At 38.8% G+C, this 14,150-nt stretch overlaps 1 protein-coding gene across 1 annotated transcript in view; it reads left to right on the top strand.

Moving 5' to 3' along the window:
* LOC107552133 (splicing factor U2AF 65 kDa subunit-like) overlaps positions 1-10,353 on the top strand; it is a 27,081-nt gene extending 16,728 nt beyond the window's left edge. Inside the window, exons 7-11 of the mRNA XM_016233964.1 lie at positions 1,536-1,557; positions 7,605-7,737; positions 8,025-8,111; positions 8,281-8,523; positions 9,616-10,353. Of these exons, the coding sequence (XP_016089450.1) occupies positions 1,536-1,557; positions 7,605-7,737; positions 8,025-8,111; positions 8,281-8,523; positions 9,616-9,747 (617 nt within the window). The 3' untranslated portion in view covers positions 9,748-10,353. The remainder of the gene's footprint in view (positions 1-1,535; positions 1,558-7,604; positions 7,738-8,024; positions 8,112-8,280; positions 8,524-9,615) is intronic.
* The last annotated feature ends 3,797 nt before the right edge of the window (positions 10,354-14,150 follow it).

The raw sequence follows: 14,150 nt of genomic DNA, 5'->3' as shown, positions 1-14,150 counted from the left end.
GTCCATGGCTGAATTCTTCAATACCCAGATGAGACTTGCAGGGCTGTCTCAAGCTCCAAGCAGTCCTGTGCTCGCGGTGCAGATCAACCAGGACAAGAACTTTGCTTTCTTAGAGGTGAGAGACCGATTTTACTCACTTAATGCAACCTAAAACTCATCTGACAAAAACAGACTGCTCCTGTTTCTATGCATAACAGCCTGCGACTCAGCAAATGACAAAGAATAAAGGAATATATTACTGTGTAATGACAATAATAAAGGTAGACTTTAATATTAGCGAAGTCTCATGAATTTCCAGTGTAAATTGGTCCATAGGAATCCATTTTTTTACTTAAGTTTTGTTTGCAATCCCTTTTGCATAGCAAATAACTCATGTAATCAATAGGCCTACTGGCATGAAAATATCTTTCCAAATCGTTGTTCTTGCTAACACTTGATAGCATTGGAAGACAACTAAAGCTTTATGAAATCTTCTGAAAAGAGGTTCAAAGCCGCCACTGAGAGACGTTTTGGTGATGCACAGGAAAACATTTCCATTTAATGAGGCTGGGATACTCAGAGCTACTCCTGACTGAAGCTGACTGTCTGTCTGCCTTCCCCAGTTTCGATCAGTGGATGAAACCACTCAGGCCATGGCATTTGACGGCATTATCTTTCAAGGACAGTCGCTGAAGATCAGACGTCCACATGACTACCGCCCTCTGCCCGGCATCTCTGAGCAGCCTGCTTTTCATGTCCCAGGTCAAGACTCTTGTCACATTCTGCTTTTTATATGTCTGTTTTAGATCACTTGAGTATTAAACCTTATAGAACTTTCAAAAGTGCTCTGACTTTTTTTTAAAGGGTTAGTTCACCCAAAAATGAAAATTAGCTCATAAATGACTCACCAGGCAATGAAGGCTACAACAGATGGACTCTTCGCGGCCTACCCTATCCCAGAATTCATTGTGCAACAGTGACGACAGGATTTTTTTTAGAGAAATTTCCAGATTGCACTTTTAAATGCAAGTACTGAGTTCTACATACTCGAATAATCTAATGTATCTAATGATACAAATATAAATGTGTGTGTGTATGTATATATATATATATATATATATCTATCAGCCAACATTTGAACCGCTGTATATCTTAACAAGATGCAATTTTATATAGTTTATACTCTTTATTATCTACATAAATAGACCATGGTGAACATATTTAAACAGGCTTTGAACCCTGTTTTATTTTAACTTTCAAAACAGTCCAGTGGAAATGATACTGCCGCTCATCAACGGCAGCTGTCACAGTTGCTAGATGACAAGAACAGTCCTCCTCTGTAGGCTAGACCGTCCCTCGGTCCAACCTTTGCGGCCTTCAATGGATGCAGCCTTTGAATTGGGACACAGCTTCTGTGCTTTGTTACAGTCATACATAGGTTTCATGTCAATATGTTGTAAAAATTCAGCCTAAGTTCCTGTGTGTGAAATTCATTGATGTGTTTGATTATTTGAGCCAAACTTCTGACCCGTGCAGCATAAAACGAAATTCCCCAGCCAATGTGCCAAACATTTTATCATACATTCTAATGCCTGTCAGTGCAAATGCCAAAAGAAAAACAGACAGATATGGGAGCATCAGTGTGGAGAATATGTTGTTTACGGTGAAACCGAAACCAAGCCGTTCACACAAAACGCATATTTATCACATTTTCTAGAGGGACATCTATTAGCATTGCACTCGCGTCTCGCACAAGAGAGCGGCATGTTTAGAAAGCCATGTAAAATTAATGTAAGTTCAACTTTTAAAAAACATGTCTCAAGACTTTATGGCGGTTTCCCTCCATCCCACTGTATCTCATGTTTTTAAATGAAGAAAATAGCATACTCGTTGTGATTGGTTTTCGGTCCTTTGTATTAAACTATACATACATGCATGGTGCTGTTTTTTTTTCTAATTGTTTAAGCAACTTTATTAATTATATATGCTTTATAAACATTATTTTAAACATTATGCACTTTTTTTCAAAGATAGTCGTGTTATTTTATTACACTTTGAAGAAACGTGCATAATATTTTGCTCGATGCGCCCTCTTGTGGCCTCAGGAGAGAAGCCAAAAGCTTTTCTTTTCTTTTTTTCCCCTAACTGAAATTATGCATTTTAAATGCGAAAAAAATTTGAATTTAGTTTTTCAGTCATTTTGACAGCCCTGGTCCGGGTGTTATATTAATTTACAATTTTGAGTTAGATTAATTGCATGAATGACGACTTGACTGTTCACACTGATGGGAAAATTTGGAACTGAATATGTCAGTTATGGTCTTTACACTGTCATTCAAAAAAACAGATCTGTGCCACATGAGAGTGATTTGGGCCACATTGAGCTGCAGTGTGAACAAAGCTGATTAGACGCTTGATAGGATGCGGAATCAGTGTTGGGGAAAGTTACTTTTAAAAAGTAATGCATTACAATAATGCGTTACTCTATTGTGTTACTTAGTTACTTTTTATGGAAAGTAATGCATTACGTTACTTTTTTGTCACTTGAGCTGAATTTTCTCATTTATTTTTCATAATTAAAAACCCAACTGAACTGTAAAGGCGCTTTCACACCAGAAGTGAAGTTAATAAGCCTCAGGCTGAAGGAAGTGCCTCTGCAGGAGAGGCGTCAGTCAATAAATGGGAAAACAAAAAGTAACTTGCGTTACTTATTTGAAAAAGTAACTCCGATGTTTTCTTGTAAATTCAAAAGAAATGCATTACTTACTAGTTACTTGGAAAAAGTAATCTGATTACATACAGTGGGTACGGAAAGTATTCAGACCCCCTTAAATTTTTCACTCTTTGTTATATTGCAGCCATTTGCTAAAATCGTTTAAGTTAATTTTTTTTCCTCATTAATGTACACACAGCACCCCATATTGACAGAAAAACACAGAATTGTTGACATTTTTGCAGATTTATTAAAAAAGAAAAACTGAAATATCACATGGTCCTAAGTATTCAGACCCTTTGCTCAGTATTTAGTAGAAGCACCCTTTTGATCTAATACAGCCATGAGTCTTTTTGGGAAAGATGCAACAAGTTTTTCACACCTGGACTTGGGGATCCTCTGCCATTCCTCCTTGCAGAGCCTCTCCAGTTCTGTCAGGTTGGATGGTAAACGTTGATGGACAGCCATTTTTAGGTCTCTCCAGAAATGCACAATTGGGTTTAAGTTAGGGCTCTGGCTGGGCCATTCAAGAACAGTCACAGAATTGTTGTGAAGCCACTCCTTCGTTATTTTAGCTGTGTGCTTAGGGTCATTGTCTTGTTGGAAGGTAAACCTTCGGCCCAGTCTGAGGTCCTGAGCACTCTGGAGAAGGTTTTCATCCATTATATTGCAGCCATTTGCTAAAATCATTTAAGTTAATTTTTTTTCCTCATTAATGTACACACAGCACCCCATATTGACAGAAAAACACAGAATTGTTGACATTTTTGCAGATTTATTAAAAAAGAAAAACTGAAATATCACATGGTCCTAAGTATTCAGACCCTTTGCTGTGACACTCATATATTTAACTCAGGTGCTGTCTATTTCTTCTGATCATCCTTGAGATGGTTCTACACCTTCATTTGAGTCTAGCTGTGTTTGATTATACTGATTGGACTTGGAAAGCCACACACCTGTCTATATAAGACCTTACAGCTCACAGTGCATGTCAGAGCAAATGAGAATTATGAGGTCAAAGGAACTGCCTGAAGAGCTCAGAGACAGAATTGTGGCAAGGCACAGATCTGGCCAAGGTTACAAAAAAATTTCTGCTGCACTTAAGGTTCCCAAGAGCACAGTGGCCTCCATTCCTTAAATGGAAGACGTTTGGGACGATCAGAACCCTTCCTAGAGCTGGCCGTCTGGCCAAACTGAGCTATCGGGGGAGAAGAGCCTTGGTGAGAGAGGTAAAGAAGAACCCAAAGATCACTGTGGCTGAGCTCCAGAGATGCAGTCGGGAGATGGGAGAAAGTTGTAGAAAGTCAACCATCATTGCAGCCCTCCACCAGTCGGGGCTTTATGGCAGAGTGGCCCGACGGAAGCCTCTCCTCCGTGCAAGACACATGAAAGCCCGCATGGAGTTGTGAGATGGTGAGAAATAAGATTCTCTGGTCTGGTGAGACCAAGATATAACTTTTTGGCCTTAATTCTAAGCGGTATGTGTGGAGAAAACCAGGCACTGCTCATCACCTGTCCCAACAGTGAAGCATGGTGGTGGCAGCATCATGCTGTGGGGGTGTTTTTCAGCTGCAGGGACAGGACGACTGGTTGCAATCGAGGGAAAGATGAATGCGGCCAAGTACAGGGATATCTTGGACGAAAACCTTCTCCAGAGTGCTCAGGACCTCAGACAGGGCCGAAGGTTTACCTTCCATCAAGACAATGACCCTAAGCACACAGCTAAAATAATGAAGGAGTGGCTTCACAACAACTCTGTGACTGTTCTTGAATGGCCCAGCCGGAGCCCTGACTTAAACCCAATTGAGCATCTCTGGAGAGACCTAAAAATGGGTGTCCACCAACGTTTACCATCTAACCTGACAGAACTGGAGAGGATCTGCAAGGAGGAAAGGCAGAGGATCCCCAAGTCCAGGTGTGAAAAACTTGTTGCATCTTTCCCAAAAAGACTCATGGCTGTATTAGATCAAAAGGGTGCTTCTACTAAATACTGAGCAAAGGGTCTGAATACTTAGGACCATGTGATATTTCAGTTTTTCTTTTTTAATAAATCTGCAAAAATGTCAACAATTCTGTGTTTTTCTGTCAATATGGGGTGCTGTGTGTACATTAATGAGGAAAAAAATTAATTTGAATGATTTTAGCAAATGGCTGCAATATAACAAAGAGTGAAAAATTTAAGGGGGTCTGAATACTTTCCGTACCCACTGTAACTTGTAATCCGTTACCCCCAACACTGTGCATAATTACAGCAATAGATGAAGATATAAAAAAACAAAAAAAACAAGTTACAGGTGTAGATGGAGTAAAGATACAAAAGTTTCTTGTTTCTATTTCAGACAGTACCGAGGGGGTTAACTTGTAATCCGTTACCCCCAACACTGTGCATAATTACAGCAATAGATGAAGATATAAAAAAACAAAAAAAACAAGTTACAGGTGTAGATGGAGTAAAGATACAAAAGTTTCTTGTTTCTATTTCAGACAGTACCGAGGGGGTTTGGGTAATGGTGCACCTCATTGATCTAATTGGAATGTAGCTAACTAACTAACTTAATCAATTGGAGCTGAATGCACCCTGGTATTCATTTCTTTCATATTCTCATATATTTTCTTTCTTGCAGTCACTGTTACTGCTTTGAAACTCACAGCTCTTTCATTTTTTGTTCCCCCACTTTGTCCCCCAGCTAGAGGCCCGTAAGATCGTTAAGTCTGCGCTCATAATTTGTTCAGTAGTTCTGATCTACTGCTGCCATGCCAACATGTAACACAAGGCAAGTAAGACAATGCGTTCCTCACACGGATACTCCTCCTGTCAGCAGGGACCCTCCCCTCGCTGTCCTCTCTCTTCCTTCACTCTTTCGGAGCGCGAGCATCACTAAAGGGGCTCTGGGTAACCGGGATGGGCTTTTGGAGGAGTGTGAATGGGAAATGTTTGGAAAGGTTGACGCAAATTCAGATCTGCAGTAAGAATATAACAAAGGGGGAAGTAACACAGTGATGTTGGACCGCTTTCATGTCTACTGTAGGGCTCATATCGCCTGAATGATTTGAAGTTTGGAAAAAATGACTTCCTGAAACTTTATTTGTAAATGATTTTGAAAAAAGGTTTTACCTTTGCATGCAAAGAAAGGACCTTTCTTTATGCACCTTTCTTACATTATTTTAGTATGTGGTTGTTTTGAGGGGTGGTCACACTAGACTTTGAGCATGCCAAATGTTTCACTGCAATGGATGAAATATGACCATGCTCTGTGGAGTCTGTTTTTTTAGGTTTTTTTTAACACATAAATTCAACAACATGAAAAAAAATCCAATATGTAAAAATATACAATCTACTCCACTGCCGTAACACTGAAAACCTGCAGCTTTAAAGTTTGCATTCTTTACTTTTCAGCTAAGAGGTTGCACTGACATATTCTTTTGGTCACACGTCTTCACGTGATGCAAGTTTGTAAAAACTTTGGTTTGCAGCAAAACACAAAACCTTCTCTGCATGAAGGTCTGTTTCCAGTGTCTCATATTCACATTCGTGTGAATGGAAGTCAGTGGAATAAAAAGTGTAGTGTGACGCCCCTTTAGAAACATAGCTCTACTTTAATTGAATAAATGGAGGCATCCTAGGTGTATATGACTTTCTTCTTTCAGACGAATCCAGTCGGAGTTATATTAAAAATTGTCCTGGCTCTTCCAAGCTCTATCATTGCAGTCAGCGGGTGTTGCAGTTGAACAGTCCACAAGTCGTCAAATAAAGCGCGCGCATTCATAATAAACGTACCTCACACGGCTCCGGGGGGTGAATAAAGGCCTCCTGTAGCGAATCCATGCGTTTTTGTAAGAAAAATATCCATATTTCAAACGTAATAAACACTTTTCTCTCACTTCCGGTATCTGTCATACGCCGTTCCGGCGGAGGACGCAAGACGTATGCGCAGCGCACGCACCTCTGAGGTATGCTAGTCTCACGAGTTTGTTTATAGGAGCAAAGGAAGCAAAGTTTCCTTACTTTAGCAAAGGAAAACCAGTCTCCTCTTGGCTTAAATCGAAATCCTCCGACATTTTTCTTTACAAATCCTTGTTTTGTGCTTCTAATTCGTGACCGGCGTTTTGTTTTGTTCTCTCTCTGCATTCGTTACTAATCCCGCAACGTCGACGTCTTACGTCATCCGCCGGAACGGCTTCCGCGTATGACAGATAACGGAAGTGAGAGAAAAGTGTTTATTACGTTTGAAGTATGGATATTTTTCTTACAAAAACGCATACAGGAGGCCTTTATTCACCCCCCGGAGTCATGTGAGGCATGTTTATTATGGATGTGCGCACTTTATTTGACGACTTGTGGACTGTTCAACTGCAATGATAGAGCTTGGAAGAGCCAGGACAATTTTTAATATAACTCCGACTGGATTCCTCTGAAAGAAGAAAGTCATATACACCTAGGATGCCTCGGGTGGTGAGTAAAACACAGCCTAATTTTCATTTTTGGGTGAACTTACCCTTTAAGGGTGAGCAAATTAGTCAATTTTCATTTTGGGGTGAACTATTCTTTTAAGTTCATTGCAAAATAATTCAGCTATTTACAAATATTTAATGAACATTGGGAGACTGATTCCCTCATTCGTTATGCCTCATGAGAGCAGGCAGTTCTTTTGCTGTGATTTTAGTTCTTTTGCTGTGAGTAGTGTGCTGTAGCTCTTCACTGTGCATTCGGCTGTTAAACATTTTTAAAATTTGAAAGCCATAATTCAGTGTGATTATTCCATTTGTATTGTTTATAGTCTGTATTCCTCAGAGAAGCGGTTGTTGTGCTCTATTGGACCTGTCGTCTAGTACAGCCCCGTCCTGGATTTAGTGGATATGTAGGGTTTGAGCTGCAGCTGCTGCGGTGTTAACATGCCTGTGCATTTTCCACTGTTGTGCAGGTTAAAGAGCTCCTGACATCATTCGGTCCTCTCAAAGCCTTCAACCTTGTGAAAGACAGTGCCACATCACTGTCCAAAGGCTATGCTTTCTGTGAATATGTGGATATCAGCGTTACTGATCAAGTAAGTCAATTTAGGTTCAAGTATTAAAGAAACACATAGATGAGTGTATGCTGATTTAAAAAAAAAATAATTATAGCATTTTTTTAATGAATGTAATTAATTCAACACATTACAACATTAAGAATAAAACAACTCCTACAAGTAAACCTACATGCATTACATGTACCAATAAGTTTGGGAGGAAATGTGCTGAACTTTCATGAATATAATATCGCCCCAGTCGGGGAAATGTGGCCGTGTATATATTTTTGTGAGATTCACCTGGATAGTTGTACTGTTTTGCTCAGGCGGTAGCTGGATTACATGGCATGCAGCTCGGCGATAAAAAGCTCATCATCCAGCGGGCAAGTGTGGGTGCCAAGAATGCCAATCTTGTAAGTGCCAGTCCTCGAGACTTCAACACAGTTCTTGTGACTAACAGCCAAGCAGTTATGGCAAAAATCAAGACATTCATGAAGAATGCATTGCTGATTACTTACATGGCCAGCTTCAAGCTATTGATTGAGTCAGAGGTCCACTCTTTCATGCTTTGTTTCCATGCAGACCGCTGTTGTCGAGACGCCCGTCACGCTCCAGGCCCCAGGACTGCAGAGGATGCAGAACTCAGGCCTGCCGACGGAGGTGTTGTGTCTGCTGAACATGGTCATGCCGGAGGAGCTGCTGGACGATGAGGACTACGAGGAGATCCTGGAGGACATCCGTGAGGAGTGCTGCAAGTACGGCACTGTGCGCTCTATCGAGATCCCCAGGCCGGTGGATGGTGTCGAGGTGCCAGGCTGCGGGAAGGTCAGTCTCTATAGCTGCAGTGAGGAGCACCACTTTAAACTTCAAGAGTAGGAAATAAATGCCTTCAAGGATGAAATGAAGAAAATGCTGAAGAGCAAGCTCTTTTCCAATTCTAGGTTATCGTGACCACATGCGTCAAGCTCCAGAAATGACAAGAAAAACACCATAGAAGTAGTGAATATGACCCATACATTGTATTTCAAGTCTTATGAAGTCAAATGAAGAGACCAAAATATTCATCTCAATTCCCTGAAAATCCCCTCTTCTGTAGCTCTCAGTTCAAACATGCTGCCGTTAGACACATCAAATCACATTTGATGTCAATGATATCATGCATCATTGGCTCTTGGTTTCTTTTGACCAAATATCATTGATATCAAACCTTCTGTAATGCGTTTATTTGAAATTATACATTAATTGATCACCATAATTCCCTTGAGAGATACAGAAGATGGGCTTTTAGGGAGCACGACAGCATCTGTCTTAATTTACTTTCATTATATGGAAAAGAGCGGTCCGGATATTCGTCACTTTTTTGTGTTTTACAAAAGACGTACGCTTTTGGAACAGTTTGAACAGGAGTGACACAATTTACATTTTGAGTGAAGTGGTATTTTTATTTGACTACATTAATTTGCAATTAAAGTAAATAGCCTCGGCTTGAATCATTGTAATTATTCTTAATACAGGGTTATTGTAGTAAACTAAACCTAAAACCATAAATAACCATAAATACCATAAATAAAATAAACGTTAACTGAAATGAAAAAAAATAACTTATTTTATTTCAGCAAGGCAACATTTCTCATTTTCATTTCGTTTAACTTGATGTAATAAAAATTACTAAAACGGAGAAAAATAAAACCTATATAGGCGTAAATAAATCAAAATGAAAAAAAAAAACACAACAAAACTACTAAAACTTTAGCTAAAATTAAAAAAATTATTCAAATTATTAATAAAAACTGTAGTAGTTTCTCAGTTATTAAAATAACACTGTCCGCTTATTTAGCCTAGATAATGACTTGTTTTAAACAAACTTGTTTCTAAGGCTTGGCTAATAATGGCAGTATTTTTTCTGCTCTGTTGCAGATATTCGTAGAGTACGTGTCTGCTGCAGAATGCCAGAAGGCTATGCAGGCACTGACAGGACGCAAGTTTGCTAACCGCGTGGTGGTCACGAAATACTACGATCCAGACATGTACCACAGGCATGAGTTCTGACGGAAGATACTGAGAAGAGGGCTGTTTGTGCCACCTGAGTGTGAAGTGTCAATGAGCTGTATGTAGTTTTACACTTATTGTCTTCTACTTCCACTTACCAATTTCTTTTCCATATTGAAATACAAAAAAAATAGATGTAAGTAGCCAATTAGGAGATATTTTTAGACATCTAATATCAACGAAACAAGCGATCTCTTCTATGTTAAGGAGCGTTCATACATGCAGTGATTTACACTAATGAAGTGACCAGAAGTTAAATAAGAATTGGTCATTTCCAGAAGCAAGCAGGTAACAGGCAGTGTATCCTAATGTGATGTGATGCAGGCATGTTCCTCTGGATCCATGTGAACCTCCTGTTCATTCACGAACCCCACTTTGGGAAACCCTGGCATACTGTAATGTTTAATACACTTCATGGAATAGATTTTCTTACGAGTTAGGGCAAATGTAATCTAAAAGTAATCAAAAAGTCGTCAGAATACATTACCTAATATTTGTAATCCAATAGATTACATTACAAACTACTCTTTCTATACAAATTACATACCCCTCAAAAAATGACTAAATGTCAGTTTATACTGACATCTTATTTTTAACTAGCAATTTCCATCACAATCAAATCTCATTTGAGATCACGTTTTAAGCAGGATTATGACCACAAATACTGCCACTCGATGACCTCCAGTGATGAAATCACTATGCATTTTGTTTTATTATTGTCCTAGGCAGCTGCAACCATCAGCAGCATTATATGACTAAACATTTTCTTAGCCCCGCCCACAGTGAAATCTCATTGGTCCAAAATCCTGCTTCTTAGAACAAATCAAGTTTGTTCTAATCGGGTGTGATGTTGGAGATTTCTGAGGACAGAAATATTACTTGACACCTGAAAACACCTTGTCATGTTGTGCCTAGTTGGAACAAAGAATATTAAAATAGAATTTAATGCTCAGATTAGATATTGTTTTGTGTCCTTATATTAATCTGAACCAGAATTCTAGCCGGTGTTCGAAACTTCAAATAACACTGAACAGTGAACAACACTGAAAACATCATTCACAAAGACTTGTGTTTAATTCTGAAACATTACATGCTTTTGAAACTGAGATTTATTATAACAAAGCTTCTGCTTCATACCAGTGACAGCCTATTAATGTCTTCACAAAATATGTCGTATTGCATCCCAAAATCAAAACAAATAAATATATATTTCATAAAGTAAACAAATCGGGTTTTTTGGACCATTAAGGTTTTTGCATTGCAGTTTTTATTATTTAATGTGTCCAGACATTTCTTTTTTCCTTTGCAATTCTCATTATTCCCAATGGTGGTTCTCAGAGTCCCATTACTATATTACAGTACTTTTTAAATAATTTTTTCAAAAGGTAATGAGAATTGAGGGTGAAAATGTGCTATTATCATGAAAAAAATGCCAAAACATAAGCTTTTTTGTAATATAATGTTTTAATATTATGTATTTCTTTGTTTTATTTTTGGGCTGAAAAATTAATCAGATTTCGTGAAATCCACCTATACATTGTTGGTAGTTTTGAAATCCTGCTAATAGATGTAGTATATAAATGCTGCATATTTGCACATGTGTTTCCTCTGTATATACTTACAGATTGATGAAGGACATTTTCAATCATGTTTCAAGATTCTTAAAAACAGCATCGGGTGCTTTGGACAGCTGCTCTTGCTAGAATGTATTTGTTCTCATTGGTGAACTGCAAAAAGGCTAGTATTTCTTCAAAGATGTCAGAACAGATTCCATTTGACAAGAAAACACAGCCTGCTTCTCCCTGCCATGAAGAAAGCAAAAGCCCTGACAGAAATACTTACAACATCTGGATAAAGATGGTCTGACACAGCAGAAATTCTGTTCCATGTTTTCTCTCTTATCTCTCATTCTTAAGAAGCCAATGTGTCAGATGATGTTAGCTAAAATGTGCTTAAATAGCTCCGTTTCTATGACTAGTGCTGCCTCAGCCTTGCCTTCAATAAATGACATGATCTTTAGTGCTGTCTGTTACTCTGTTGTCCTTGCAGGATGTTTCTAATCCTGCTCCACTCACATATTCTGGTCTGGAACGCTGTGAACGCAGACCAACGGAGTGAAATATTCCAGTGCCTTTGGACTAAATATCAGCACTGTTGGAAGGCTAATCAGCCAATGGCATCAAGAACTGGAACTAACTGCAGTATAATGAATATTATTCTATACAAATATTGAAATAATACCAACAGTGAGTGTGTGCTTGCTCACACAGGACTTCCATAGAGAGCTAATGTGAGCTGAAAATGTGGCAGGCGACAACAGTTGCTAAGGAAGTATTGGCAGTCTGGTCAATCCATCTACAGCAGTGAGTAAAGGTTGTTGCTCTCCATGGTGCTGAACTCCGATTAAGGTTGGAATGCACTATATAGCTTTTCAATTAGGAACAGATTTTAAACCAGTAGGCATCATACACTAACCGACTCATGTTACTTACTGTAAATGGTTACAGAGAAAAACTGGACATCATACACTAAATGACTGAGGATCACACACTCTTAGACTTTCAAGTTCTTCCGAACACCGCAATCTCATGCAGAAACGTGTGCCACATCGCTAGGAGATGCATGATAATGAAAAACAATTTGCTGCATCCAAAATTGAATACTTCCCTACTTGCATAGCATGCCAAAACAAAAGTACGCCAAAAAGAGTAGCATGTCCAAAGTCATAGTATTTAAAAAGCAGTAGGTGAAAAATACACGGATGACCCACTACTTCCGCTGGGTTTCATATGAGAGTCACATGACAGTAACAATATGGCAGATGTAGTACGTCAGAATTTCATTCATACTACCCACATGCATACTATATAGAACATATTTTTTTCACAAGAACATGCTTTTTAGGTTGCTAAGTAAGTTCAAATTCAAATGTAGTACCTACTCAGACTTCTAAAATCGTCTCAAAATATCAGCCATGTTTGATATCTTCTGATTTGACCGAATCATAGTCAGAAGCAAAAAGATTGGAGTTGTGTCCATCAATCACATGCAATTTTATATTATTTTGTCAACTCAAAATCTGCAGACTAGCATTGACTTACTTCAACTAGTGTCAACTCACTCAGACTAAAAAAACTAAAGGCTGGAATACACTACTTAACTTTTGCCCAGATCTTTGCCCTGAATTACAGTCTGAACAAGTTGACGCTAATTGGCAAAAGTCATAGCTAGTGAGCTGACAGACTTCACAGATGGTCACAGACTCGGATTGTTTAGCTTCAGACCGTGATTCCATCCAGTTGGAAGATTTCAAATATTTTTGATATTTTGAGCCGATATTTAAAACAATTCGTATCATTTGTCATGCATCTCCCAACAACAAGGCACGTGTTTCTGCATGAGTTTGTTGTGATCGGAACACATTTAAAGTCTGTGTAGTGTAGTACATGATCCTCAGTTGTTTAGTGTATGATGCCTAGAGTTGCGAAATCTGTTCAGATTGCAGCCTTAAGCAAAAGCTGTGTAGTGGTTCGTGTCTTTACCTCCCCAGCTGAAGTGAGATTATTAAATAGATTAAAATATATTTTACATAGGTCAACTCTATAATGCCTATTCACACTGGTGTGTTTGTTTGATCATTGTAAGAATAAATAGCATTATTATGATTTATAATCTTTCACCGAGGCTCGTCCTGCAGTGTTTTATTCTAGCAGAAGGTGGCACCCCGCTCTACCAGTCGCTGTTTTTGTCCCTTGTTTCACTGTGCTGCACCTCTCACTGTGTCACAATATGCTGTTCAAAGGTTTGTCTCTCTTTACAGCACAGTAGGTCAGCTGCTCTGGCATTCCAATACCAAACCTGTCGGCGGCAGATGGCCGGCGTAGCTCTGAGACATTTTCACAAATGTCAAAGCATTCAGAATTTATGTATTGAAGTCAAGTCACATTTATTTACTGCTTTATGCAACACACATTGATTCAAAGCAGCTTTGCGGTAATAAACAGGAACATAAGTTGATGTTGCAATATTCATCGACTATGAAACATTCCATTTCAGCTGTCAAGCAGCTCAACAGAAGACAGTAGTGTCATTATTCAGCTCAATTTAGTTCAGTGTTAATTCATTTCAGTTCAATAACTGTGTCACTGTTGCAAAGTTCATCAGTTATGAAACCAATCCAATCCGGCTCTAAGAAGCTCTACAGAAGACAATAGTGTCAATATTCAGCTCAATTTAGATTTGATAAAAGAAAGAAAAAGATGGAATTTGTTTTGGTTACTTTATAAATGAATAGTTCATCCAAATTCACAAAATCGTCTTTCTCACCCCCATGTTTTTCCATTCTGGTATGCAATGGCCTTTTTTCACGATCCAAACGATTTCAATGGACACAATCATGTTCC

Source organism: Sinocyclocheilus grahami, unplaced genomic scaffold, assembly GCF_001515645.1.
Source record: "Sinocyclocheilus grahami isolate Dianchi unplaced genomic scaffold, SAMN03320097.WGS_v1.1 scaffold441.1, whole genome shotgun sequence".
In the NCBI taxonomy this organism is placed as follows: domain Eukaryota; kingdom Metazoa; phylum Chordata; class Actinopteri; order Cypriniformes; family Cyprinidae; genus Sinocyclocheilus; species Sinocyclocheilus grahami.
This window is presented reverse-complemented; position numbering and strand designations above follow the sequence as displayed.